Source organism: Wickerhamiella sorbophila, assembly GCF_002251995.1.
Source record: "Wickerhamiella sorbophila strain DS02 chromosome Unknown contig1, whole genome shotgun sequence".
NCBI classification, from domain to species: domain Eukaryota; kingdom Fungi; phylum Ascomycota; class Dipodascomycetes; order Dipodascales; family Trichomonascaceae; genus Wickerhamiella; species Wickerhamiella sorbophila.
Genome location: NW_020193984.1, coordinates 39,465 through 64,941, shown reverse-complemented (window position 1 = coordinate 64,941; position 25,477 = coordinate 39,465). Strand labels below are relative to the sequence as shown.

The following is a 25,477-nucleotide window of genomic DNA, read 5'->3' as shown; positions in this document are numbered from 1 at the left end:
GACGCTCCCCTGTTGAGCTGCAAAACGTAATAGTCTTGACCTACGTCATGGAGATGCAGGGGTCTGAAACCGTTAAGCATTTTTCGGGCATAGAAGCAATAGGCCCCTGAACGGCCACTGGATCACCTGGCTCGAATCAGGCCTCTGATAACCCGTACCGTTCTCGTGATGCCTTGCAGCTCCGGCTTCGGCCGAGTTCGGTAGCACATGGCGCCGCCAAAGAAACGCAGTTATCGCTGATGCGCATTGACAATTACATGAGAACCGACTATTTTCTGTACTTCTTTTTTTGGGCTCGGAATAAAGTAGACTTCTATATACAATATCTATACTTTAGCTGCCTTGATTTCATTTGTAGTTACTCATAGGTGTAGGATAAACCCTGGCTTCGCTCAAGACTTTACCTAGTGCTTCCTGGAAGGCAGGAACTAATTCCTCAATGAGCCGTGATGCTGGCCGATCTTTCATCTCCTCTTTTCGTCTTTCCATCTCAGAATGCTTGAACCGTCTAAATCTCTCACGAGTCACTGCATCTTGGGCCATATCCGTATTGAGCTCTGGAATAAATTCCTCCTGCTCATCAATTTCAACTTCTGCCATTGCGAATCCAACATCATCCCATGTGAGACCGATATCCTCGAGATAATCGCTGGCCTCGCCCATCTTCTCAGTAGGGGCACCCTTGAGATCTGGTTTCGCAGTTTCTTGTCGGTTTCGTAACCACTGCTGGAGAGTATCCAAGTCACTTTGGAGAACGGAAATGTCCATCCCATTCTCTGATGCTCTGTCGACAATCCCAAATAAATCAATCCTGTATTTGTTTTGTTTGCCGTCACGGATGAAATTAATAAATAGCGTCATCCATGAAATCATATCAACAAAGATACTATCCTCCCGAGAGTACACTCGATTGATAAACCTGAAGACTGAATTTTGATGCTTTTGGCAGATCGCAATCAATCCGTTTACCAGCTCATTAGCGTCAAGAGCTATACCGCCATCTGCTGCATCCACAAAGTTAATGATATCAGAGGCAAACCTCTCAAAATCGCCAAGAGACTCTGCAATTTTACCAGTCCGGAAAATCTCAATCAGAATATCGTACAAGATATCAACCGTGGCTCTAACAAATGCAATGGTGCCCGGATCGGCCCAAAAGTCTTTCATGATATCCTTGTCACGTTGCCGGACCGATAATTTCAAAAAGTCCTTGAGCTGAGAATATGTATCGATTTTTTCAACATTGTCATCAATTGTTTCGGGATGCTCAACTGCCTTCTGCCACAGATCATGATACTTTGTGGTTATGCGCAGTAACTTGGGGTCAATGTCAGAATTCTCATAGATAACCAAGACAATATCTTTGTTGGAGTGGTCAACCTGATAATGTATTTGTTCTCGCTCATGGTATCCCATTTGTGAGTAGTCCTTTAAGGGTTTTGTCAAAGCATGGTTGGAAATAGATTTTTCCAGCTCTTCGAGCAGAACCTCTTGCGAGCGCATATCATCATTCAGGATGCGAATAAACATATTCTGGAGAAGCGATTTACCACCAAAAGGGGTCGCCATAAACAGGTCTGTCAGTTTCTTCATGATCAAGGCGGGGTTTGAAAGCTTCAGGATGCCTTGCATCAGCTTGAAAGGCATGAGGTGGTAGAACCGTTTGACTTGGCTAAAAATCTCAGGACTATCGTCTCTTCCAAGCAAGAGGTTGTAAATGATTCCCGAAAACTCTACCAAGCACCACTCGACAAATTTTTGCAATAAGGGGGACATATCTTCGACCCGCGAATGGGTTTTCATCTCCATAAACAGCTTGGGAAGAGCGTCATCCATCAAAATCTCAGATTTGATTTCCCCAAGGTACTGCTCGAGTTTTTTGGCTCGTTCATTTGCCAGATCATAGAATTTCTCTCGGTTAGTCCAACGTTCACGGTCTAAACCTTGGCGAACCACAATATCGGCTATCTCCTCCTTTGTGAGTTCATTAACTCGCTGTTTGAACAAAAACTCGAGAAAAATATCACTCTGGCATACTTTTGGAATAGAAGTCAATCGATTGAGATATGCTCGCAATGTCACTCGTTGGCGTTCCCGGATCAAGGTGCGTTCCGAGCCGTCAACTTTGACAACAGTATTGGTAGAATTTTTGTGAGGCAGTCTGGCAAGATGCTTACCGGGGAATTCCTTCATCAAACGTTTGTCCAAAGCTACGAAATCCAAGTACGTTCGCTTTGTCCAGACGGGCGGCCCACCCCACATCTGGGCCTCCAAAATGTAATGTGTTTCTTTATTTTTCAACAATCTGGTCGAGCTTCCAGTATATGCACCAATTACTGTGGCAATTAAACCCGGGACGGGGCCTGGGGGCGGAGTTCCATTTGCTATTTCTGCGTCTTGGGGCGTGCCAGGCTGTTTATCGAGGATTCCGTCGTCGGTTTTGGGTAGGATTGCATCGTACGCCCGTCTTTTGGAGTACCGTCGTGATTCATTCGGTACATTAGTGCTAATACCGGCAACCATGAGCATCAAGATGAATCGTTTGGCAATACGGCCGAGTCGGCGACGCTTGGTTGCCTCGTCACGATCAGCACTGGACGAGATTTCCTTTGATGCTAGTCCTTGTATGAATGGTTGTGCAGTATTGGCCCAGAATTTGGCGTCGGCTCTGGCCAACGGCGGGAACGGAACGACAAAGTTCACCAAAATGTAGGACATGATCGGGAACGCCGATCCATCAGCCGGCATGCCGTCCGTGTCTATAAAAGGAGGCCCCAGCTGGTTAATGTTGTTCATATTGTCCAGCCGAGCAGACTCGTCTGCAATTGCCAAGCGCAAAAGCTCTCGCTTGAGCAAATGCACTTGATCGACCGAGAGAGACATGATGACAACGACCTTAGGTGTCGACGATGACGCTTAGTGTGTAAGGGGAGGGTGTATACTCTAAATAAGACTATTTCCAGCTCTATCGGTCACCTTCAAGAAATATTCAGGAGAAATTGTACCGTCTTTCCCACTAGAGAGAATAGCACCGTTTGCTGACCGGAAAAACTCGATGCCGTCCGCCATGGCCTTTGGCACATTGATATAAATAAGTACTTTGGCGGAATGCCGCATGCCTGAAATTACTTCTCCAGGCAACCCTGCTGCCATGTGGATGTGCAATCGGTTTTGTCGGCTGAGGCCCTGAGTCTTGATCGACTCCCAGGCGGTGGGATTGGTACCGTGAACAACAACGTTTGGCAGCGAGTCTGGAGTCAATGGAGTCAGCTCGACATCCACATTGATGCTGTGGCCCTGGCGAGCTCGGATTTTTGCGCCCGTGGCATCGAACTCGAATCTCTGTTTATCGTTAGACTCCACGACCTGCTTGATCTGCTCAGCCGTGGCCTGCAAGCTTTTGTAGCGGGAGTGAGTCAACAGGTCGCTCACCAAACAGTACCCATTGCTATCTATGGCGATGCCCTGAGACGCGGCAGCATGCCGCAACGTTTTTGAAAGCGCCCTAGATAGCGCAATTTGCTGTGCTTGTTCGGGACTAGCCGCAGGCCGTGCTCGATCTCGTTTCTGGCCGCCCATTTTGCATCGGCCTGCAGCACTCTGCCCTGGCTAAATAAGCAAAAAAATTTTCCCATCTCCCAATGTAGTCACCAACCAGGCAGATGGAGGTTCTGCAGCTTGGAATGACCACATGAAGACGATAAGAACTACATAATCAAGGGTATGATTATCTCACAACAGTAATCCCAGCGAATGATAAAACTAACTCAGCTACGTAGGTCCCATTTATTTAGCACATTACCCCCCTCCCCTGCCAGTGGCTTGTTTTCCATCTCATCCAGCCTGCATATCAGCCGCCCCTTTTTACCTTGCTTTCACAGCCCTCCAATCGGCTTTGTCCCAGCTTACTCACCATCTCGTCACACCTTGACATGCCGGACATGGACCACGTCCAAGGGATCGAATATCCCAAGTCGCGAGAGCAGCTGATGCTGCTTCTGCTGCGGTGGTGCGCGTTGAACTCAGCGGGCGTTGATCCCAATCGTCATGAAGAGTTTAGACACCTCACGGTCATTCTCCAGGCCGTGGGTGCTCAACAGCGCGAGTTTGTGGAACGTAAAGCGCGACTCGATGAAATTCGGGCGTCCCGCATTTCTAACGGCACCAGCCCACTTGAGCACACCGAACTGCAAGTGCCTATCACTGCTCTTAAATTGCTCACGCGCAATGTGGATCTGCCCGAGGCTCTTCAGGCCCAGCTAATTCAGCTTGCAGGTGAACCTGTTGATGAGCCCGCTACCAAGCAGCACGAAAACGGTAGCACAAAAAGATTAACTTTCAAGGAGCGCTCGGCCCGACTAGGTCTTGAGCCAGAGATCGGAACTGCAGCTGGCGGTGGGGCCGAAATGGTCATCAGAAGCCGTTTGAGCCACCGGTTAAATGAGCTGGAACGCTTGCCGGCAAACATCGGTGCCGTTGATGTCGAGACGCCGACCTCCGAGCCACCAGATATTGCCCGTGATGGTATCGATGAGCTCAAAATAAAGGCCCTTATTGAACTCAAACAGCTGCGCCTGTTGACGCGGCAAAAGTCGATGCGGCAACATATTGTCTACCATATTGCATCGACCCAAGACACCATGAGTCAAAGCTATTTGACTCGGTTATTTAACCGCCGAGTCAAGCCTTTGACGGCCCACGACCTGCAGCTCACTGAAACTTTGGAACGCGCTCAACGCAAAGAGCAGGAGAAGAAAGAACGTGCGCAGCACTTAAAGCTCATTAATGCATCTATCCAGCACGCTCAGGAAGCATTACAACAGTCGCAACAGCGTGCTTCTCGTCACCACGCGATGACCAAGGCCGTCACTCAGTTCCATGCCCTGGTTGAACGTGAGGAGGCCAAGCGGACCGAGCGGACCGCCAGGCAGCGTCTTCAGGCACTTCGCTCTAATGATGAGGAAGCTTATCTTAAGTTGCTTGATCAAACAAAAGATACACGTATCACACATCTGCTCAAGCAAACCAACCAGTTCTTGCAGTCTCTTTCCGAGGCCGTGCGAGTACAGCAAGCTGAAGTTGGTCCTACTGCAAAATCTGAGGAATCTCCTACTGAGGATAATGACAAGGTCGACTATTATGAGGTCGCTCATCGTGTGAAAGAGGATGTAACGGAGCAGCCTAAAATGTTGGTGGGCGGCAAGCTTAAAGAATACCAGGTTAAAGGTTTGCAATGGATGGTTTCTTTGGTTAATAATAATTTGAATGGTATTCTCGCCGATGAAATGGGTCTTGGTAAGACTATCCAGTCCATCTCCTTGATTTCTTATCTTCTCGAGGCAAAGCGCTGGTCGGGTCCGTTCCTGGTAATTGTCCCCTTGTCTACCATTACGAATTGGAACGTTGAGTTTGATAAATGGGCACCTTCGATCAAGAAGGTTGTTTATAAAGGTCCTCCGAATACAAGAAAAGCTCTTCAGGGAACAATCAGAGCTGGTGATTTCCAGGTGCTGCTCACTACCTACGAATACATCATTAAGGACCGCCCGTTGCTTTCAAAGATTCGTTGGCAGCATATGATTATTGACGAGGGTCACCGTATGAAGAACACGCAGTCCAAACTGTCTTCAACTTTGTCTAGCTATTATCACTCCCGTCACCGCCTGATTTTGACAGGCACACCTCTGCAAAACAACTTGCCAGAGCTGTGGGCATTGCTTAACTTTGTTCTTCCAAAAATCTTCAACTCTGTCAAGACATTTGACGAGTGGTTCAACACTCCTTTTGCTAGTACTGGCGGCCAAGATAAGATGGAGCTGACAGAAGAAGAAACATTGCTAATCATTCGCCGTCTGCACAAAGTTCTTCGCCCTTTCCTACTGCGTCGTCTTAAGAAAGATGTTGAAAAGGATTTGCCTGACAAGATCGAAAAAGTTGTCAAGTGCCAGATGTCGGCCCTCCAACTCAAGCTTTACGAGCATATGCTCAAGCACAATATATTGTATACCGGTGCGCCTGCTGATTCAGGGTCTAACAAGGTGGGTATCAAAGGTTTGAACAACAAAATTATGCAGCTGCGCAAAATCTGCAATCATCCGTACGTGTTTGAGGAGGTTGAGAATTTGATCAATCCCTTCCATGTTGACAACGACAACTTGTGGCGAGTAGCCGGCAAGTTCGAGCTTTTGGATCGTATTCTTCCAAAATTCAAGGCCACTGGCCATCGGGTCTTAATATTTTTCCAAATGACTCAGGTAATGACAATCATGGAAGACTATCTGCATTTGCGCGGCATCAAATACTTGCGTCTTGATGGTGCAACGAAAGCTGATGAACGCTCGGAGATGCTCAAGGCCTTCAATGCACCTGACTCACCATACTTTTGCTTTTTGCTCTCTACTCGTGCCGGTGGCTTGGGTCTGAATTTGCAAACTGCCGACACGGTTATTATTTATGACACCGATTGGAATCCCTTCCAAGATCTGCAGGCTCAGGACCGTGCACACCGCATTGGTCAGACGAAGGAGGTTCGAATCCTGCGTCTAATCACTGAAGATAGTGTTGAAGAGGCAATTTTGGACCGTGCACTGTCCAAACTTGAGATTGATGGTAAGGTTATTCAGGCCGGTAAGTTTGATAACAAGTCCACGGCCGAAGAACAAGAAGCATTCCTGCGCTCGCTTATGGAGGCAGAAGAGCAACGTCGTGAAAATAAGTCCGAAGAGGATGAAGCTGATGACGATGAGCTCAATGACATTCTGGCTCGCAACGATGAAGAGGTTACAATCTTCAAAAAAATGGATGAAGAGCGTGTCGCCGCCAACGTCAAAAACGAGCCACGTTTGTTCAGCAGTGAAGAGCTGCCAGAGATCTACAAGCAGGATATCAAGATTCACCTTGAGCCTCCTGCCGAAATGTACGGTCGTCGTGAGCGTAAACGCATAGTTTACGAGGATGCCTTGAGCGACGAGCAGTGGTTGCAAACCATGCAACAACAAGAGGATGAAGAAGAGGGAGGGCGGCGGTCCCGGCGGGCTAAGCGGTCGCCAGCCCCTGATTCTGATTCTACAGATTACGAGGCGAAGAAGGCCAAGGTTGACCTGCTCACCCCAGAAGAGCGAGAGGAGCTTAATAAAACCGCAGAGTCGGTTTGGGAAGCAATCTCAGAGAGCGTTGCCCCTGGTGACCCCCCTCGCGCTCGAGCAGGAATCTTCATGGAACTCCCTTCGAAAAAACTCTACCCCGACTATTACCGGGTGATCAAGCGGCCGATTTCGCTGGCTGAAATTCGTCGTTCAATTGATACATCTGGATACAACTCCGTTGAAGAGCTGAAGGAAAACTTTGATCTCATGTTTTCCAACGCTCGAAACTATAACCAAGAAGGAAGTATTGTATATGAGGATGCCCAGATCCTGCAAAGTATAGTCGACTCGATTTTGTAATGTGAATTAAAGCGCTTTTGTTTAATAAAAAAATTACTTGACTCAAACTACACAAAGTTCATAAATAACATGGTGAATTATTGTTGTACAGGGGCTTGCTGTGTCTCCTGTGTCTCCTGTGCCTCGGATTTTTTTTGTTTACGGCGACGCTTGGCCTCAAAATCATGCCATTCAGCGGTAGACTCCAGAGACAGGTTTACGGGCTGAGGGTCTTCTTTGAAGTACTCATGATTTAAAGCGTCTGGGGCAGATATTCTGTGGGTCGGGTTTAGTGCGAGCATTTTGGAGGCAAGGTCGTAACACGCGGGTGTGACATTAGTGAAGACCGCATCGAAGATACTTGGCTTTATTCGCTGTGTTCCATCGTTCAACAAGTAGTACCATGGCAAGTTGACGACTTCTGGCCAGACATTAGGGTCCAAACTGCCCATTACATTAATGATTTCGTCGAGCTGAGAAATCTCGGTAGATCCCTGGAATAAAGCTGATTTGAGAAAAAGCTCTACCAGCAAGCATCCGATTCCCCAAACATCGACTTCTGGGCCGTAGTTTGTTGATCCTAGCAAAAGCTCTGGCGGGCGGTACCACAATGTGATGACCCGGTTTGTGTAATGTGTATTTGGGTTCATGGTATTCATAGGTCGTGCCAACCCGAAATCAGCCAGTTTGATCTGTCCATCTTGGCTAACCAATATGTTAGATCCCTTAATGTCCCGATGCAAAATGTTTTTATGGTGGAGATACGCCAACGCGTGGGTTAGTTGAAGGAACACGGACTTGATGTTTGCAGGAGTCATTGTGAGTCCCGGGTTGAGTAAAAGACCAGCAAGATCGTGTTCCAGATACTCAAATGCCATGTAAGTATGTCTGCCTGAAACTACCATCTCGTACAAGGACACGATATTGTCGTGGCGAAGCGACTGGAGAAGTTTGATTTCACGAATAGCGGTAATCGGCATTCCTTCACGTTCTGAGTCGAGCCGAAGGCGTTTTAAAGCGATAATACGCCCCGTGTCTGTATTTTTGGCCTTGTAGACTTTTCCGTAAGTACCTTCGCCAACCTGAAGGATATGTTCAAACACAGGCGACTCCCTGTAGGTAATTCCTTCGCCTGTTGAGGCTGCTGGGGTTCTATCTTTTTCTGCTGGGGTTTTTGGAGTTGACTGAACTGAATTAAGCACTGGTTTCTTCGGCAAGGAGGACGGTATCTGTTCTTTTGGTTCGTTGGTGGCCTTTGTGCGGCCCTTGGCGGTTTTGGGTGCGTTCTGCTTTTGCTTTTTGTGCAGGCTTTGATCCTTCGACGGATTTTCATGATTTTTGCCCTGCTTGCGCTGTTGATTTTGCTTGTTCTGCTTCCACTTTTTGTTCTTGTTACCTTCAGGTCCTGGTTTGTTCCCATCGCTGGGCGCTTCCCGGCGTTTCAGAGTCTGCTGCTTCGACCCGTTAGGTATCTTGGCGCCATTCTTTTGTCCAGGGCGCACTGTTAATGACGTCGTGGCCACACTGGAGCCTCCAGACGGTTTTTCACGATCCGAAGTAAGAGGCATGGTGACAAACGGAACGGAAAGTGTAATTTGACGATTTGGGCCAAAAACTTAAGTTGCTGGTAGAACGGGTTGGTTTATTATTGGGTTCTTGTGAATCTCACTCCCACACCAGTTTTTTTGCGTACCAACCGTTACTAGTTGAATGTGCGCTGACAAGTCGATAGATTTATCATCATTCAATTAAAATGTTCCGCCCCCACATGATGCTGAGAAGCGGACTAGCCGGCGCCCGCCGCATGCTTTCGACTGAAATGAAGTCTGCATTGGATTCTGCTGTTTCTTCTGCGCCTGTCGTGCTGTTCATGAAGGGCACCCCTGAGCAGCCGCAGTGCGGATTCAGTCGGAACACGATCCAGATTCTGGGCTACCAGGGCGTTGATCCAAAGAAATTTGCCGCCTACAACGTTCTCGAGGACCCTGAGCTGCGTAACGGCATCAAGGAGTACTCGTCATGGCCCACCATCCCCCAGCTTTACATTAACAAAGAGTTCATTGGTGGACATGACATTGTCGTCAGCATGTCTGAAAGTGGCGAGCTGGCTGATCTTTTAGAAAAAGAGGACGTTCTGGTTGAAGAGTGATATATATAAGAGTATGTACGTTATCCCAGTCGGGCCATAGGTAGCGGTTTAGTTGAGACGGCGCTCAAAGTAGCTGCTGGTGGACATGAAAGAGCTGCTCATATCGAACACCCACTCGCCAACCTCCAGGTATTTGGCAATGAATCCCTGCGCGTCCTTGTTTTCAACATTATTGACCTTGAGGGTGAGGCCAGTGCTGCGGCGAATACCTGCAAACATTGCTGACACCAGAACAGCATCAACACTGTAGTGTATGAATTTTCCAAGCTTGTTAGTCGTCGTGATTCCTATTTCATGGAATGGCGCCACTCTGGTGACGCGCCCTTTGATATACCTACAACTCCCATCGTGAATAGTAACAATGACAAATCGGTGGATTAAATAAATACAGTTTAGATGCTAATTTCGTTCATGGTCATGCCGCAAGCACAGCGTTTGGTGGTTGTTCCGTCAGGCTCTGGGGTCCCTTCGTCCCATTCGTGAACGTGACGGGGAGTATAGTTGGTCTTGGTGATGGTTTGAGCACGGGTCTTGTTTCTGATCTCTTTGAGGCGGGCTTCGAACTTGACTCGTTTGCGGATCTTAGCTTGCGACACCCGCCGTTCGTACTCTGCATCAAGACCCTCTGGTCCACCCCATTTCTTGAATGAGAACTCCTCCACTTGGTAGCGAACATACAACATCATGTTCGAGTAGGTTGATTTGTAGGGATTCGGACGCTCCAGGTGGGGCAGCAGCTCTGCATCTTTGAGTTCGGGTTCCGTCAACAGATAGTCTGCTTTGCATTCGGTTTTCGTGAGCAGTGAGTACTTTTCTGGCAGCTTGTTCCTGCACTCCTTGCACACTCTGCACTTGTTAAACACGTAGTAGAAGCGAAAATCAAGCTCTCTGGTGCCACACTCGAAGCATTGGGGTGCTTTGGGGTCATCCAGCGCATACGGCGGGTTCAGATCTTTTAGTTTCCCCAGCCAATCGTCGGTAGCTTTCCCCTGGGTTGCTTCTTCGGTGTCGTTGACAATGAATCCACCGTTACTGTCCTTCATCGTGCTCAGATCGTACTCAATATATGGCTTGGCCAGCAGACCGCTGGTTCTCTTACCGCTGCGGTTATCTGCAGCTGACTTTTGTACGCCACGCTGCCCGCTGGTCGATGGTACATTGGGAGTGGGTACTGACGGTCCCTGCCTCGGGCTTAGTATGTGGGCAACCGACGAGTCTTTTGCAGTAGTTCCACCCTGTGCGATCCGTTTTTTGGTCTCTTCTAGCCGCCGTAGAGCTTTAGCCCTTCTTTCGGCTCTTTCCTCTGTGCTTAGCACCATGACTAACATGGACTGTGTCGAGGCCCCTATTCATAGGGAACCTCAGGCCAAACTTTTGCACAGTTTACTTTCGTTTTCGGCTCCTCCTGCGTTTGGAATTCATGGTCCGCCGAGCAGTGGTAAAACTTCAACGTTAATGCGATACTTGGAGGCATCTGGGATCAATTATTCAGTAGTGAGCTGCGACCAGTGCACGACGACACGAATTCTCCTCCAGCGGGCCCTGAGATCGATTCTCGCCAAGACAGGCACTGGAACTGCAGAAGAGGCAGTTGCAGAGAATGTCGAGATCTTTTCCAGTGTGATCTACACCCAATTCACCGGGAATAACTACACCACTCCTCATGTCTTGGTGCTGGATCGAATCGATCGCCTTCCCGATAGTAATGCTGAGATTTACTCCTGCTTGACTCGTCTACCTGAGCTCTATGGAATCACAAACCTTACAACTATTTTTGTTTACAGCACACCTGAATCAAAACAGCTAATTTCATCGCCTGTGCCTCATGTTTACTTTCCACCCTACACGCAGGACGAAGCCATTTCAATCGTCGGATCGACCGATCCAACCGTTTCTGCGCCCGTTCCTGATCCGCAAACGTATTGGCGGGAATTCGTTCGTGTAGCGGTACTGGCGTTGAACCCTCACACTGGCACGGACATTCGACTGATCTCGAAGGCATGCAGTCGACTTTGGCCATTATTTATTGAAGATGCCGATCCTAATTTCAACAAACAGTATGTGTCCAAGCAAAAGATTTTCCAGGCTGAGGACTTTATCAAGCAATTGGACTCTAGTGATGATGGACTATCGCAGGTGCAAAAGTATCTTTTGGTAGCTGCTTATCTAGCCAGCTACAATGATAGCCGATACGATGGCCGTTTTTTCTCAAGAGCAAAGGAAGCACATGCAAAACGACGAGATACGAGGCCTCGCAACACTGTTCAGATTCCTGCCAGGTCCCTGGCTCCACCCACTTTTGAGTATGAGCGCTGGTTGGCCATTTTCCACGCCCTTCTGCCTGATCCATTGACTTTTGTGCCATGTACGGATGTTGGTACCAGCATTTCTACCTTGTGCGCACAAAATATGGTTGTAATGTCGCAGGAGGATCCCTTGGACTCTCGAACAAAATGGCGAATTAACATATCTTGGGGGCTTGTTGAATCGTTAGCCAAAGATATTGGCATGTACATTGAAGAATATATTCTAGAATGATAAATTACAGTTCGATCAATACTGGCTCTGGCTCTGGTTCAGACTCGGCTTCTGGTTCTTGAGTAGGCGCCGAGGGGATCTGAGACAGGGCATCTTCCGCGGACAATGTCTCGGGACCTACAGCTGGTGCTACAGCAGCTGGTCCTGGTGCTGGTGGTGCTGATGGTGCTGCCACCGGCCCTCCAGCTGGCCCTACAGCTGGCCCTGGTGCTGATGGTGCTGCCGCCGGTCCTGGCGCTGATGGCGCTGATTGTGCTGTTGGCCCTGGCGCTGATGGTGCTGATGGTTCTGATGGTACTGCCGCAGCTGGTGCGTTTGGTGTTGATGCTGGCATCGGTGCTGGAGGGGCCGAATAGGTCGCAAATACAGGATTATAAGCAGGAGCAGAAGGTCTCAGCCTAATTGAAGTTCGCCGAGATTCCAACACCGGAGTGGATACCTGCGGCTGCATTTGAGGAACATGAGGCTGTATTTGAGGCTGCACCTGCGGCTGTACCTGTGGCATCCCCTGAACGGAACCGGCCGTTACTGGAGCTGTTTGAGGCATTGCCTGATGAAGTTGGATATCCAGCATTCTATCATAATAACTAGAAATCGCAGATAACCTCCCATGCAAATCTTCCAAGGTCTGAAGCTTGTTAGCCACAGAACCAAGCTCAGTGCTGACTCTTGGTTGGCAAGCTTCAGCACTAGCCATCAGGGCAGCAAACTTTGGGTTCAAAAATACGTCTTTAGGGTGGGCAGATTCCAACGCTTGACGAAGTTCCTCGACAACTTGTTTGTCGGTATGTGTAGAATATGTTTCCTGTTGCGGGGCATGCGACTCAGGTTTGACCCGCTCCATATCAGCTAAACTGGCAGCAATAGCAGCTTTCATGTCCTCATCCATTTCTTCAGTGTGCATGGTACTTGTGAGTTGTTCAGGAGCAGAATCTTGGAGAGACTGCTCCAGGGCTCTTCGTAGATCCTGATCAAATGAACCATTCAAGTCAACGTTGTTGCTTGAATGATAAAATCCACGAGTGCTAGAATCTCGTGGTTTCGATTTCGTATACTTATCGGCCAATTTCACTTTGCAATCATCGCATACTCGCACAGGCTCATTGATACCGAAGTGAGGCAACGGAATGAAATTGGAGCAATACTCTTGCAAAAAAACACCGCCACAATTTCTGCAATGATGTTTACGATTGTAGAACGTGAACGGGCGGCCACTTTTCATGCAAGTATCGCTATCCACCCAGTCGGGGGCGGTGGCGGAATCGGCAAAGGTTGAGGAGATCGCAGAGGGCTCCTGGAACACAATACCCGGCTTGGACTTGAGCGCTTGGTATGTCTTGTATATTTGCGACAGATCTGTGCGGTCCTTGGTCATCAATGCCCATGCTTGAATGTATTCGAGCATGAGATCTACCACCCCGTCATTTCGGTCTTGGTTGACCAAGGTTATTACCTGTGCGTTGTAGGCGTCCATGAACTCTTTAGTTGCAACCTCTTCCAAAAAGTGCGACCCGCCGTTCTTGACGCAAAGGTCAAGCAGGTGCAGCGTTAATACTTGTACATTGGGGTTTCTAACATAGAGCCGCTTGCGGAGCAGTTTGACGGCGTCTTTCGCAGGGACCCGCTTAGATCTGATCTCATCGCATATTTCAAGATTCAACGCAAGGTTCTGCTCTCCAGTAGGGATGTCCTCTGAAGTGGCCGCCTCAATTTGTTGCTCAATCGGCGATTTAGAGGACCACCATGACATAACGTGTAGCTCTGAGGGTTGTCGGGAGTTACTAAGGGAAGTAGGCATTTTAAGGTTTTAGTAGGCTTTATGTAAATAAGATGGTTAAACGACTGCGAGTTGAATGGCGCTGCGCTTTTGGATCAAACGCATGAGGAGAACCATATAGAGCTCGGCCTTGTCCTTGAATGCAAGAAGCAGACCCTGGACAATAATACCCTTGCTGATTTGCGGGCCCAAGCCCTTGAACATGCCCAGAAGGCCCTCGGTCTTGTACAGATAGACGATAGCGTCGACAAAAGAGTCAAACACGGGGACGGACTCGCCCTTTTCGTCGGATTCTTGGCTGGCCTTGGCCTTTTTACTAGTTTGTTGCATGATTTTGGCAACAATCATGGGTTGTGTAGCGATAGTAGCAGCCGCCTTGGACACGGCGCCCAGAATAAAGTTCTCACCTACAGACAATGAAATCTTGTCCTTGAAAAGAAGAGAACGAACACGCGAGGAAGTGCCGTAAGTAATGCTAGGGTTGATAACAAGGACAAGAGAGACTTTGAGTCCGCGCCACAGACCGGAAATGCCGTCTTGGCCAATGACATCTTTGGCGGTAGCGAAAAAGCCGCTGTCATTGTCGGAGGTCTGCTGGCGGGCAGTAATGACCGAGACAGGAATTGTGAACAGCTGAGCAAGAGCACCGGCAACTGCGCCTAGGAGCAGTTCGGTAGCGGTTGTCAAAGACTTGCCGGGGCTACGGCGAATGTATGCGTCGCGGACGAGTGAGTACCAATAGAAATAAGCAAAGTTAGTGCTGGCGGTACCGAGAAGGGTTCCACTCAGGCCAGCGTAAACACCTTTAATGCCCTTTTTGGCATAGACTTTCTGAATGACATCCCAGCTGCTGGTGTAGGTTTCATGATTTGGGTCGGTAGATTTAGTTTGCACCTGGAGACGGGTCTTTGCCAAATCCAAAGGATAGACGAGAGCGTTGGCAATCATAGCTGCTGCCGCACCAGCGACAGCTTTTCCCCACGGGGAGAGTATGGGGAGTTGTTCTTTAGACAGATTGGCCATGATAAGGTTGACAAAGTGCTGTCTCAGGAAGCGATAGGTCGGTGGGTTAGTGATCGATCGCTTCAAATAGGAAGCCGGGATGTGGGGAACATGGATTAGTCATACGACAACTTACTTGCTCACAAGCGTGAGGCCGAGGTGTTCGGGTAAATAACGGCGCTTTGGGGGTCTTGGGGAGGCTGGAGTCCACATTGAGGGAAGGGTATGCAATTTAAAAGGCCAGGCTAATTGGTGGCCACGGTTTAGCCACGCTGGTTTGCTGTTTTTGCGTACCGGTTATTGACGGGATTTCGCCCAGCTATAGCTTGGGGGAGAATTACATACCGCCTGCATACTGCACGCCGTCTGAGATCCCTCCCCACAAAACGAATGATGTGAGTTTACTAAGCCTCGATAAGCGACCTGGGCTAGGGTGTGTGTACTCCCGGGGCGAGGAACAGGGTGTGGTGGGTTTGGCTCACCACTGTTTCATCATTAGGGCTTTGCCCTAGCCGTCACGCCAAACTAACTCAATAGTTGTAAACCGTCTCGCGCGAAACACTCAGTATCATCAGCCATGCCCCCTAAGATTGATCCTAACGAGGTGAAGATCATTTATCTGCGTACCACCGGTGGTGAGGTTGGTAATGCCTCTGCTCTGGCTCCCAAGTTGGGTCCTCTCGGTCTGTCCCCCAAGAAGGTCGGTGAGGATATTGCCAAGGCCACCAAGCAGTACAAGGGCATTTCTGTCACTGTTCAGCTGACCATTCAGAACCGTCAGGCTACTGTCTCTGTTGTTCCTGCTGCCTCTACTCTTGTCATTGCTGCTCTCAAGGAGCCTCCTCGTGATAAGAAGAAGGAGAAGAACATCAAGCACAACGGCAACATCCCTCTCGACGAGATCATCAAGATCGCCCGCGAGATGCGCTCTAAGTCTTTCGCCAAGGAGCTCAGCGGTACTGTCAAGGAGGTTCTTGGTACTGCTCAGTCTGTTGGTGCCCGTGTTGATGGCAAGCCTGCCCATGTCATCATCGACCAGATCAACGCTGGCGAGGTCGACATTCCTTCCGAGTAATTTGTAAAAACAAAAACCATCATTTTATTTCAAAAAAAATTAAATGCATGTCTCCGTCCAGTCCCACCACGTTTGCCACACTCTGGTGCTATTCTTTTTCTGTGAATAGTTCCTATTTCAGTGCAAACAAGATTATAACGCCGTTACTCACCGGAAGGGATTCCGTATGAACTTTTCGGTCCATGAACGCGGACATGCATTTATAAACAACCTTTCTTAAATAATTTCAGCTAAGCGACTTCTTGTCGTACTTGTACCGGTTCTGACTGGACTCGTACGTGTGAGGGCCCTTGATAAGGCTCTTGCGGTGTGGGTCTCGCTTCAGGGGCATGCGCATGTCGAAAGCGTCCTGGTCTCTGCCCTGTCCATAGTAGCCGACTACCCGTCGGAACGGTGCAAACCCGAATAGCTTGTACATGTCGACGGCAATGCGGTTAGATGTGCGCACGTAGAGATCCATAAAGTAACAGTTCTGGTCGGGTGCTTCGGACGCAAGCTTGAGCAGGTCAACCAAAACACGGCCCAGCCCAAGCCTTCGGTACTCCATGTCAACCGTGACGGCGGTAATGTGAGAATGCCATTCCAGGCCGGCGCCCTCGCTCTTGCCAATCATATAGCCTACGTTGCGAGTTCGCGACACTGATTTGAACAGCAGGTCGGGCCAGTAGTACATGTACTCCAAATAGAAGCTAATATCGTAGTTTTCTGTTAAAACATCGAGGTTTATTGCATTACAATCTAACAAATCCCCTGCGTTAAACGGCAGTAAACTCGTCATGACAAAGCCACAAGGCCACGCCAAGGTAGGGCTTTTTGTGGTTTTTTTACCCAACCCGCAAACGTAATCGTCCATCTGTCCTATAAGGGTCCTCCTGATGTCTCAGTACGTTGGCAAGACCATTTCGCTAGTGTCCAAAAGCGACATCCGCTATGTGGGCACGTTGCATGAGATCAGCTCTGAAAAGTCCTCGGTTTCGCTGACCCAGGTGGTTAGCTATGGAACCGAGGGCAGACTGCAAGGAATGAACGAGATTCCGCCGTCTGCACGCATCTTTGAGTTTATTGTTTTCAAGGGCGACGATGTCAAGGATCTGCAAGTCATCGAGGCACCTCCTGCCCAAGTTCAAGCCCAGCAAATCCAGGCACAGATGCAGGCCGCCTACTACATGAGCCAGCCGCCGGCCCAGGCTGCTCCAACAGAGCCGCGGGCACAGCCCAAGGAAGAGCCCCGAGCACCGGCCAAGGAAGAGCCCCGAGCACCTCCCAAGGAAGAAGATCAGGCACCACCCAAGCAGAGCTCGCCGGCAAAGGAGCCACACCCCGAAAACGTAAGTGTTATGATGAATCGGATGTCTGAGTGTCAAAATGCAGAACAACAACGTTGCCTTCCTTCTGAACATACTAACAAGTCTAATAACGACGAATTTGATTTCGTCTCGAGTGGCCAAAAGTTCCAGGACGCTATCAAGTCCGACCGCCCCGCTGCGGAGGGCGCCAATGTGTACAATAAAAAGTCTTCCTTTTTCGACAATCTTACCGCTCCTGCCGACGAGGACCGCGATTCCCGCCGCCAGAGAGAACGCGAGCTCAATTCCGAAACGTTTGGTGAATCGGCCGAGCACTACCGGTCAGATTGGTCTCGCGGCAGAGGTCGCGGTCGCGGTCGCGGTCGCGGTCGTGGCTGGGGCCGTGGTAGAGGTAGCGGTCGCGGTCGCGGCCCCAATGTCCCAGATGATGCTTAAATGTGACTTATTTATATATTTATGTGTATGTATTCTACCGCAGCGCCTTCCGCAATCATCACAGCTCCCGGTGGATATTGGCCCTCCACCAAACAGACAGCCAATTCTGTATCTGCTCACCGGCAACATGGCCCTTGGTTGCCGCCAGCGCTTTGCCAACAACGAACCAGTCTTTGGCGAACGCCCACAGCAAGCCCTGGAAAAAGGGGTAGGCGATTTGGTCACGAATAACCAGATACGCTGTCTTCCAGACACTGCCTTGTGCCGGAGCAATACTGGCCAGAAAAGTGGTTTCGGTCCGAAGATCTGTTCTTCGCACTGGTATAGACATAATCGCCCCGCTTCTGCGATTGTAGTTTGAGATGTCGCGGGAAAATAGTTTGTCAGCCAACTTGAAGTAATGGAAGGTGGACCGAATATCACCGTCCGCAAGGTGGCGCGGGATGAGGTCGACATGGTGCTGAGCGGCGTCGACTTGTCTCTTGCAAACTCACTGAGACGTGTATTTCTTGCCGAGATCCCCACGATCGCCATCGACCTCGTAGAGATCGAGGTCAACACAAGCGTGCTGGCCGACGAGTTCATCGCCCACAGATTGGGCCTGATTCCCCTGGACTCGACTCTGACTGACGAGTTGGAGTATACGCGGGACTGCGACTGCGAGCAGTACTGTGACAAGTGCAGTGTGGTGCTGTCTTTGAACGCACGGTGCGAGAGCGCTGGCACAATGGAGATTTACACAAGCGACTTGGTAGTCGAGCCGGCAGCCTCACGCGATGAGAGTATTGGCCGTCCTGTGTTTGCTGATCCCTCTAAAAGGGGCGTGCTCATTTGCAAGCTTCGTCGCAACCAAGAACTTAGACTCAAGTGTGTCGCCAAGAAGGGTATCGCCAAGGAGCATGCGAAATGGTCGCCCTGCTCGGCTATTGGCTTTGAATACGACCCCTGGAATAAACTCAGACACACCTCACTGTGGTGCGAAGAGAGTGCCGAGGCCGAATGGCCAAAGAGTAAAAACGCAGATTGGGAAGAGCCTCCTCAAGAAGGTGAAGAGTTTGATTTCAAGGCCAAGCCCGCCAAATATTATTTTAATGTCGAAACCACCGGTCAGCTCAAACCGAACGAGGTGATTGAGCGCGGTATCTCGATTCTCCAAAAGAAACTCGCCGAAATCGTTCTGGCGCTTGACAAGGGCGATGAAGATGAGTACAAACAATGGTACTGAAAGTTGTAATGCTAGTTAGTTTACAGGAATGATTTTTTTTTGCTTAGTTCTGCGAGTTCCACGCGACCGCATCTTCAAATTTCACACCGCTTCCCCCGAAAATGTCGAGAGCGCTGCCGTAGGTCAAGTCGACTTTCCCCCCGCTGAGTTTTTTGACGAGCGCCAGATCATCCAGATTACGACCGCCTCCAGCATAAACAACTTTAATGGGTGACCACTCTGCAAGCTTCCGTACGAGCTCCTCGTCAATGCCTTGGCATAATCCCTCAACATCTGCTGCATGGACAAGAAACTCTGAACAGTGGTGAGCCAAATCTTCCAGAGATTGTTTGCTCAATTTGAACGAAGTGAGCCGTTGCCATCTATCCATAGCCACCACCCATCCGTCGTCTACTCTTCGGCAGCTGAGGTCGATAATTAGATTTTCTTTGCCAACTGCTTTCTCCAGTGCAGCAAGACGCTCGGTGTCAAGGTCTCCGCCAGGGAACAAATATGACGTCACAATAACTTTACTGGCCCCTTGAGCGATCCAATCGGCAGCATTTTCGGCATTAATTCCTCCGCCAACTTGTAATCCCTTTGGCCATGCTCGCAGGGCCTCCTTAGCCGCTTCATCGCATCCCGGACCTAATTTAATTACATGCGACCCTGTAACGTTGTTATCGCGGTAAAGCTTGGCAAAGTAAGAGCTGGGATGCGATGCGACAAAATTTGTTCTCAGGTCATTTTCGTCACTGCTTAAACTTCCGCCGACAATCTGCTTCACTTGTCCATTGTGAATATCAATACAGCCCGTGAATCGAGTCATGACTCAGGAAACCCTCTCCCACTCGTGATTTTTTTTTCTTAAAGCGAGGAGTGCTATGGACCCATTGAAAGCACTTTTCGAGAAACAATTCGGCAAACAATGGAGTGAGCCAGTTGTCAAAAATGCCGATTCCAGCTCTGAAGCAGAATCAGAACCAGAGGCACTAGGATCAGAGCCCGAAGAATCAAGTGAAAGTGAAGAGGACGGACCCGTGACAGCCAAGCACACTGAAACTTCTAGCTCAAGTGTGCTCAGTAGTGCAGAAAGAAGAAGGTTTATGGTTTCGGGAGCTCCCAAAAAGGCTGGAAAGGCAGACAAGCCCAAAAAGACCAAGGAAGACGAAGAGGACCTCAAAAACGACTTGGAGCTGCAAAGACTCATCGAAGAATCACACATTTTGCATGAACAACAGGAATTCACAGGTGCTGATATTTCAATAGGTGATCCTATGGAATCAATTGGGAAAAACCGAATCAAAATCCTCGAGGCCCGGCTCGCCAAAGCTGGGGGAAAGAAAAAGGCAGAAAAAATGCCAATGGCCATCGCTAAAGGTATTAAGGCAAAGGCAAAAGAGAGATCTGAAACCCATAGATCAAGAGCAAAAGAAGCTGGTATTGTTTTGGCTCATGAAAAGAAGGTCAGAAAGCAGCGGGTCCATGATCGCGGTCTGAAAATCAACAGCGTCGGAAAATCAACCGCACACGGTGTATCCGTGTCTCAAAGAGATATTGCACGGGTGCAGAATAAAACTCGACGAAGGAAAAGATAAATACATAAATTAGGCTTTTTGTGGGGATCCCGGATCCACACTAGGCATCCTCAAAACTGGAATTTGATATGATTTGAGCTCGCTGATGTGCAACAAATAGGAATTCCGCAGATCATCGTCAAACCGGCCGGTACTGAGATAGTAGAGCCCCAAAACCGCGTCGCATTTGGAACAATGTAACGGCAAGTACTCTGCACCTCGATCTATGCGAAATTGAGACGTCACCCTTACAGGTTCTTTCTCTACATATACTGAGCCCTCTGTTATATTCCCCAGGGCTATCGAATCAATATCCTTTACTGCCTTGAGCCAGTCAGTGGCATCTCCAACAATAGCGTCGCAGTGCCTGCACTGAAATACAACGAACATGCTTACTATGAGATTCGCGATCCTGAACTTTATATGCGAACCGCCCTCAATTGGAGGCTGGTTCTGAAAATCAACAGGATACCGTTTTGAAAAACGAACTTTTTATAGAGTTTTTTGTTTCTAGTACGACGAATATTTTTCCTCGCATGCACACTTCAGATAATGCTGAGGACTATGCAGGTTAATTCACAAGTCTATGCTACGCATATGGCTGAGCTTAGAGGACCAAACTCTAAGCCAAGATATTTTAGTAAAACAAATAAAGTTATCCAGCTTGGCAAACGTTTCCAAAACAGGAATATTGCTTAGTGTTACCACGTACAGCAGTCAGTTACAGTCGAATACTGGCACCACTAGAGGTTGCTATGCTCATCTAGTTCGACCGGGCGGTCAGAAAAGCCACCCTAGTGGAGCTGTCACCTCAACTACCTAAAAAATGCACGGTACAGCTCAGACCCTAGCCTATACATCAACCCAGCACACCATAGAGAGTTTAGGGCAGTGTTAATTAACAGCTGGCACTATGCAAAGCGATATGCCGGCGGTTAACTGATACCCTGTCAGATACCATAAATACAAGACTACCAGACACGAATATTTCTTCAAGGTACATGGTGAGCCCGTTCTTTTGCATCACTCTTATAACTGCTTTTTCTTCGGCTTTAGCTAGTGGTAACATCCAACTATGGCCCGATGAGCCAGATTATGGAGTACCTGTAGCTACAATTCCCCTCTTATCGAACGTTGCGTTCTTGAACTCGTTCAATTCTCCGCAGGGTGTCACATACAATCCACCCAACGTTGATTTCAATCGTGTCTCTTTGGAGCTTTTGGTCAACACCACCTCGTCGAACTATGATCGACTTGGTATGGCATTTTTCAACGGGATTGAAATTTGGCGCACGTCAACCTCGGAACCGGCAAACGATAACGCTCATTGGGATTATTCGAAAGATGTTTCAGAGTACCTATCATTATTCAAGCAAACAGGACATTTTGAATTCTTGATCAACAACATCGTGAACGAGCAGTTTCAAGGAACTTTTCAGGTTTCCATAACGGCGAATTTCTACAAGAGCAGTAACAAGCCCAACACAGACGATAGCTGGGCGATTGCCCTTGACAACCCTGCAACCAACATCCAGACATTCAGGAAAAACCCAACCAACCTATACTGGACCGCACCCTCAGATGATATTGAGATATCTGTACCCCAGCAGGCTAGCAATGTGAATCGGGCTCTCATTCAGGTTTTTGCCTCTGGTAATAGCAACGATGAATTCTGGTGGAACACCCACGGCGGCAGTGGTCCATCACGATTTGTTAATGCCTACATCAACGGGCAGCCTGCAGGCTATGCTGCACCTTTCCCTATCATTTACACGGGTGGAATCAATGCAGAGCTGTGGAAACCGTTGGTTGGAATCAGGGCCTATGACGTTCCAAGCTACTTCATGGACGTAACAGCCTTTTTACCCAAACTTTGGTCGGGGGCAAGTACCCTCAAACTTAATATATCCAACGGAATTGACAACAACCCTGTTCCATCTAACTGGATCGTCAACGTGAACTTATTCACTTGGTCCACACCAGGGCAAACAAATTCAGGGACAATGGACAACCCTCAAGATACCGTAAATACGCTCGACAACTCCTTAGGAACCAGTCCTCAGCATGTGCTGCTCACTAGATCCTACTCGAGTTCAGCAACTTTGACCATTGGCGGCACCACTCAAAAAGTGGGATGGAATCAGAATGCGACGTTCGAAAACCATCTTACTATAAACGGTGACGATACCAGTATTTTCCAAAAGTTTACTGGAACAGACTCTGTTATTGGAAGTAATGGAGTGTCGCGAACTTTCAACTATCCACTGACCGTCGAAATAGGCCCTACCAAGAACCATGTCCAGGAGTCGTATAGCATTCAGTCCCCAGTCAGCCTGTACACCTGGATTGACACTAACGTCAATTTGGATGGCAATGGTAAAGTCACAGACACCCAGTCAAGTCAATATCTGGAGGAGGCTTCGGTAAGTCACTTCAAGAAGGCAGTGAATGGTCAAATCGTTGAGACATGGTAAACGCTTACAGTCTATTAAGAAGAGAAATCAGTAGCTACATTTACTCAAGAACACCCAATAAAGGCGAGATAACCTACAGTTTATGTTTTCCAGGGGTTGTTTTCGCTTAAACTGACTACGGTCACCCACTTATATATTCAGCTGCCATCCTCCGTATACCCCGCGTCACGTCATCAATGTCTGGAGTCGACCAAGCGTTTGCAAAGGCGATTTCAATTATCAAGGTTTTATCGAGGAGCCCTAATGGCTTAGCGAAGCCACCTCCAGAAAGTAGAACTACTTTGTATGGGCTCTACAAGCAAGCAACCGAAGGTGACGTGCTGGGAATCATGCAGCGTCCGGTTGGCGACTCTCCCCAGGATGAAGCCAATCGCCGCAAATGGGACGCATGGCGTCAACAGCATGGTCTTAGCCGTGCAGAAGCGAAAGTGAAGTATATTGAGTTTCTGCTAGAGACAATGCGCAGTGTGGCTGTGATAACCCCTGAGTCGGAGCAGCTAATTGCCGAGCTCGAGCAAGTAGCCCAGATCGCCAAGTCTGGTGGGAAAATTGAGGATATGGTTCCCAAAAACATGCCTCACCATCGAACAGGATCCATTGCGAGCAACCATTCCGTTTACAGCCAGTTTTTGAAGCGGCCCACCTATTCAGAATTTGGTCTTAGCGAGCGAGATAGAACCGAGCGGATGAGCGAACGTGCCTTTGATAGCATGGATCAGGGTAGTATTGCCGGACTCAACCCTCTTATTGCTGGTATTCCTGGTCCGATTGCATACGAAGGCGACGAGGCTGCCATTGACGCTGCGAGCTGGAAACAAAATGTTGCTTGGCAGCTCGAAACTATATCCGAAGAAATTAATTCGATTCGCAGACAGTATGATCAGCCGATTGGCCGTCGGAATGACGACGACGGGTTGCCAATTAACCCGCCATCCAAAAAGGCAGATGTATGGGCCCAGGTACGATACCTTTTACAGCTTTTATCAAAGCCACTGGTTGCAGCATTACGTCGCATAGCTATTGATACCAGTGCTTTGGTTGCATTTCTGGTAATTGTGCGTCTTATTCGCAGCAACAAGGCAGTCATGCAGCGCATTCCGTTTACACGAAAACTGTTCACTATACTGGGCAACATCATTGCTATAGTGCTAAAGGAGGTCGGGTTTGATATCAAGACGCGTCCATTTGGTTCATCCGAGCTCAAAGAGTGAAATAAAATGCGTAGAGCTGTATTTAGTACCCAATACCCGGGGATAATATATATATTATGTGATATGGGTCCACTTTAGGGCTTAGGGCTATATGAGTAACCAAGACTCTAATACTCACAGTCGCCAGTGTCCGATCGTAAACCACAAACATGGGTCGTATGCACAGCTCTGGCAAGGGAATGTCCGCCTCGGCCATTCCCTATTCTCGCAAGAACCCCAGCTGGTTCAAGCTTACTCCTGAGGACGTTGAGGAGCAGATTATCAAGTACGCTCGCAAGGGTTTGACTCCTTCCGCCATCGGTGTTATCCTCCGTGACTCCCACGGCGTCCCCCAGGTCAGGGTTGCCACTGGTAACAAGATTCTGCGCATCCTCAAGTCTAATGGTCTCGCTCCTGAGATCCCTGAGGACCTTTACCACCTCATCAAGAAGGCTGTTGCCATGCGCAAGCACCTCGAGAAGAACCGCAAGGACAAGGACACCAAGTTCCGTCTTATTCTTGTTGAGTCCCGTATTCATCGTCTGGCCCGCTACTACCGCACCACCGCCGTTCTTCCCCCTAACTGGAAGTACGAGTCGGCCACTGCTTCTGCCCTGGTTAACTAGACTGCTTAATTAAGCTATAGCAAAAAATCATGACTTTAATCAAGTCTTATTGGTTATTTGATCGCCTGAAAATTGAGAGCCTGCGTTCTGTACTGGCAGCCTCTTTTTTTTCCGTGTTCTGACCTCCTCCTCCTCCCTCCCCTTTTTTTTTTTTCTTTTTTCCACATTTATAACTTTCCTCCCAAGACTTTCATATCACTTAAGCATGATAACCCTCCATGCAAGGCAAGGTCGAGTCTCGATAGTAATCCTGCAAGACGAGTCTAATAAAGTGTCGCAATTGATTGCGCAGTTGGCTGAGATTCTTGTAGAAACGAAGCAGGCCAGCTTCGAACAAGTGGAGCTTCTCAGGATTGCGTTGCAGAAAAAAGACGGCACGTGGTTCGAGATCACAGAGGCCAAGGCTTCAACGCTGGGAGAATTAGGTGTTGATGATAACACGAACGTTGGCTACGCGCTAGGGGATGATGATTTCGGGTTTGAAGAAGTAGATCCTGATTTGACCGAATGAGGAACGAATCAAATGCACCGTACGCAGACCCGGCAGTCTGCAGGGCCTGGGCATATTCTCGGCTCTGCATAGTATGGGAGGATTATTTACTTCAACGATTAGTTTTTGCAAATTGCCACCCTCTATTTGCTAATTTTATTTTCCTCTTAAAAGATGGGGAAGCGCTATGGATAGCCGTCAGGAGTCGC

At 48.7% G+C, this 25,477-nt stretch overlaps 22 protein-coding genes across 22 annotated transcripts; 11 read left to right on the top strand and 11 right to left on the bottom strand.

Moving 5' to 3' along the window:
- Positions 1-348: 348 nt before the first annotated feature.
- Positions 349-2,883, bottom strand: B9G98_00049 (hypothetical protein; the record flags this gene model as incomplete). Its single annotated transcript, XM_024806607.1, has 1 exon — positions 349-2,883. The coding sequence occupies one exon, from the start codon at positions 2,881-2,883 to the stop codon at positions 349-351; it is 2,535 nt and encodes an 844-aa protein (XP_024662375.1).
- Positions 2,884-2,943: 60 nt separating this feature from the next.
- Positions 2,944-3,579, bottom strand: B9G98_00048 (tRNA 2'-phosphotransferase 1; the record flags this gene model as incomplete). The annotated part of the gene is made up of 1 exon (XM_024806606.1): positions 2,944-3,579. The coding sequence occupies one exon, from the start codon at positions 3,577-3,579 to the stop codon at positions 2,944-2,946; it is 636 nt and encodes a 211-aa protein (XP_024662374.1).
- A 353-nt stretch (positions 3,580-3,932) lies between these two features.
- B9G98_00047 (Chromatin structure-remodeling complex subunit snf21) lies at positions 3,933-7,445 on the top strand (the record flags this gene model as incomplete). Its single annotated transcript, XM_024806605.1, has 1 exon — positions 3,933-7,445. One exon carries the CDS (start codon positions 3,933-3,935, stop codon positions 7,443-7,445), a length of 3,513 nt encoding a protein of 1,170 aa, XP_024662373.1.
- Positions 7,446-7,522: 77 nt separating this feature from the next.
- Positions 7,523-8,992, bottom strand: B9G98_00046 (CTD kinase subunit alpha; the record flags this gene model as incomplete). Its single annotated transcript, XM_024806604.1, has 1 exon — positions 7,523-8,992. One exon carries the CDS (start codon positions 8,990-8,992, stop codon positions 7,523-7,525), a length of 1,470 nt encoding a protein of 489 aa, XP_024662372.1.
- A 185-nt stretch (positions 8,993-9,177) lies between these two features.
- Positions 9,178-9,573, top strand: B9G98_00045 (Monothiol glutaredoxin-5, mitochondrial; the record flags this gene model as incomplete). The annotated part of the gene is made up of 1 exon (XM_024806603.1): positions 9,178-9,573. One exon carries the CDS (start codon positions 9,178-9,180, stop codon positions 9,571-9,573), a length of 396 nt encoding a protein of 131 aa, XP_024662371.1.
- Positions 9,574-9,621: 48 nt separating this feature from the next.
- B9G98_00044 (Uncharacterized protein C26A3.14c) lies at positions 9,622-9,920 on the bottom strand (the record flags this gene model as incomplete). The annotated part of the gene is made up of 2 exons (XM_024806602.1): positions 9,622-9,840; positions 9,912-9,920. 2 exons carry the CDS (start codon positions 9,918-9,920, stop codon positions 9,622-9,624), a joined length of 228 nt encoding a protein of 75 aa, XP_024662370.1.
- A 45-nt stretch (positions 9,921-9,965) lies between these two features.
- Positions 9,966-10,901, bottom strand: B9G98_00043 (DNA repair protein rad14; the record flags this gene model as incomplete). Its single annotated transcript, XM_024806601.1, has 1 exon — positions 9,966-10,901. One exon carries the CDS (start codon positions 10,899-10,901, stop codon positions 9,966-9,968), a length of 936 nt encoding a protein of 311 aa, XP_024662369.1.
- On the top strand, positions 10,891-12,111 carry B9G98_00042 (Origin recognition complex subunit 5; the record flags this gene model as incomplete). Its single annotated transcript, XM_024806600.1, has 1 exon — positions 10,891-12,111. One exon carries the CDS (start codon positions 10,891-10,893, stop codon positions 12,109-12,111), a length of 1,221 nt encoding a protein of 406 aa, XP_024662368.1.
- A 4-nt stretch (positions 12,112-12,115) lies between these two features.
- On the bottom strand, positions 12,116-13,909 carry B9G98_00041 (Vacuolar protein sorting-associated protein 27; the record flags this gene model as incomplete). Its single annotated transcript, XM_024806599.1, has 1 exon — positions 12,116-13,909. One exon carries the CDS (start codon positions 13,907-13,909, stop codon positions 12,116-12,118), a length of 1,794 nt encoding a protein of 597 aa, XP_024662367.1.
- Positions 13,910-13,945: 36 nt separating this feature from the next.
- B9G98_00040 (Peroxisomal adenine nucleotide transporter 1) lies at positions 13,946-14,911 on the bottom strand (the record flags this gene model as incomplete). The annotated part of the gene is made up of 1 exon (XM_024806598.1): positions 13,946-14,911. The coding sequence occupies one exon, from the start codon at positions 14,909-14,911 to the stop codon at positions 13,946-13,948; it is 966 nt and encodes a 321-aa protein (XP_024662366.1).
- A 556-nt stretch (positions 14,912-15,467) lies between these two features.
- Positions 15,468-15,965, top strand: B9G98_00039 (60S ribosomal protein L12; the record flags this gene model as incomplete). Its single annotated transcript, XM_024806597.1, has 1 exon — positions 15,468-15,965. One exon carries the CDS (start codon positions 15,468-15,470, stop codon positions 15,963-15,965), a length of 498 nt encoding a protein of 165 aa, XP_024662365.1.
- A 226-nt stretch (positions 15,966-16,191) lies between these two features.
- On the bottom strand, positions 16,192-16,743 carry B9G98_00038 (N-terminal acetyltransferase B complex catalytic subunit naa20; the record flags this gene model as incomplete). The annotated part of the gene is made up of 1 exon (XM_024806596.1): positions 16,192-16,743. One exon carries the CDS (start codon positions 16,741-16,743, stop codon positions 16,192-16,194), a length of 552 nt encoding a protein of 183 aa, XP_024662364.1.
- A 97-nt stretch (positions 16,744-16,840) lies between these two features.
- On the top strand, positions 16,841-17,707 carry B9G98_00037 (Protein decapping 5; the record flags this gene model as incomplete). Its single annotated transcript, XM_024806595.1, has 2 exons — positions 16,841-17,293; positions 17,375-17,707. 2 exons carry the CDS (start codon positions 16,841-16,843, stop codon positions 17,705-17,707), a joined length of 786 nt encoding a protein of 261 aa, XP_024662363.1.
- Positions 17,708-17,765: 58 nt separating this feature from the next.
- Positions 17,766-18,038, bottom strand: B9G98_00036 (hypothetical protein; the record flags this gene model as incomplete). Its single annotated transcript, XM_024806594.1, has 1 exon — positions 17,766-18,038. One exon carries the CDS (start codon positions 18,036-18,038, stop codon positions 17,766-17,768), a length of 273 nt encoding a protein of 90 aa, XP_024662362.1.
- A 69-nt stretch (positions 18,039-18,107) lies between these two features.
- B9G98_00035 (DNA-directed RNA polymerase II subunit RPB3) lies at positions 18,108-18,932 on the top strand (the record flags this gene model as incomplete). The annotated part of the gene is made up of 1 exon (XM_024806593.1): positions 18,108-18,932. The coding sequence occupies one exon, from the start codon at positions 18,108-18,110 to the stop codon at positions 18,930-18,932; it is 825 nt and encodes a 274-aa protein (XP_024662361.1).
- A 43-nt stretch (positions 18,933-18,975) lies between these two features.
- B9G98_00034 (1-(5-phosphoribosyl)-5-[(5-phosphoribosylamino)methylideneamino] imidazole-4-carboxamide isomerase) lies at positions 18,976-19,740 on the bottom strand (the record flags this gene model as incomplete). Its single annotated transcript, XM_024806592.1, has 1 exon — positions 18,976-19,740. The coding sequence occupies one exon, from the start codon at positions 19,738-19,740 to the stop codon at positions 18,976-18,978; it is 765 nt and encodes a 254-aa protein (XP_024662360.1).
- A 55-nt stretch (positions 19,741-19,795) lies between these two features.
- B9G98_00033 (Uncharacterized protein C3F10.08c) lies at positions 19,796-20,509 on the top strand (the record flags this gene model as incomplete). The annotated part of the gene is made up of 1 exon (XM_024806591.1): positions 19,796-20,509. The coding sequence occupies one exon, from the start codon at positions 19,796-19,798 to the stop codon at positions 20,507-20,509; it is 714 nt and encodes a 237-aa protein (XP_024662359.1).
- Positions 20,510-20,518: 9 nt separating this feature from the next.
- On the bottom strand, positions 20,519-20,878 carry B9G98_00032 (Kinetochore protein mis18; the record flags this gene model as incomplete). The annotated part of the gene is made up of 1 exon (XM_024806590.1): positions 20,519-20,878. One exon carries the CDS (start codon positions 20,876-20,878, stop codon positions 20,519-20,521), a length of 360 nt encoding a protein of 119 aa, XP_024662358.1.
- A 611-nt stretch (positions 20,879-21,489) lies between these two features.
- Positions 21,490-22,962, top strand: B9G98_00031 (Peptide-N4-(N-acetyl-beta-glucosaminyl)asparagine amidase A; the record flags this gene model as incomplete). The annotated part of the gene is made up of 1 exon (XM_024806589.1): positions 21,490-22,962. The coding sequence occupies one exon, from the start codon at positions 21,490-21,492 to the stop codon at positions 22,960-22,962; it is 1,473 nt and encodes a 490-aa protein (XP_024662357.1).
- A 176-nt stretch (positions 22,963-23,138) lies between these two features.
- Positions 23,139-24,173, top strand: B9G98_00030 (Autophagy-related protein 37; the record flags this gene model as incomplete). The annotated part of the gene is made up of 1 exon (XM_024806588.1): positions 23,139-24,173. One exon carries the CDS (start codon positions 23,139-23,141, stop codon positions 24,171-24,173), a length of 1,035 nt encoding a protein of 344 aa, XP_024662356.1.
- Positions 24,174-24,322: 149 nt separating this feature from the next.
- Positions 24,323-24,778, top strand: B9G98_00029 (40S ribosomal protein S13; the record flags this gene model as incomplete). The annotated part of the gene is made up of 1 exon (XM_024806587.1): positions 24,323-24,778. The coding sequence occupies one exon, from the start codon at positions 24,323-24,325 to the stop codon at positions 24,776-24,778; it is 456 nt and encodes a 151-aa protein (XP_024662355.1).
- A 205-nt stretch (positions 24,779-24,983) lies between these two features.
- Positions 24,984-25,289, top strand: B9G98_00028 (hypothetical protein; the record flags this gene model as incomplete). Its single annotated transcript, XM_024806586.1, has 1 exon — positions 24,984-25,289. The coding sequence occupies one exon, from the start codon at positions 24,984-24,986 to the stop codon at positions 25,287-25,289; it is 306 nt and encodes a 101-aa protein (XP_024662354.1).
- Positions 25,290-25,477: the final 188 nt, after the last annotated feature.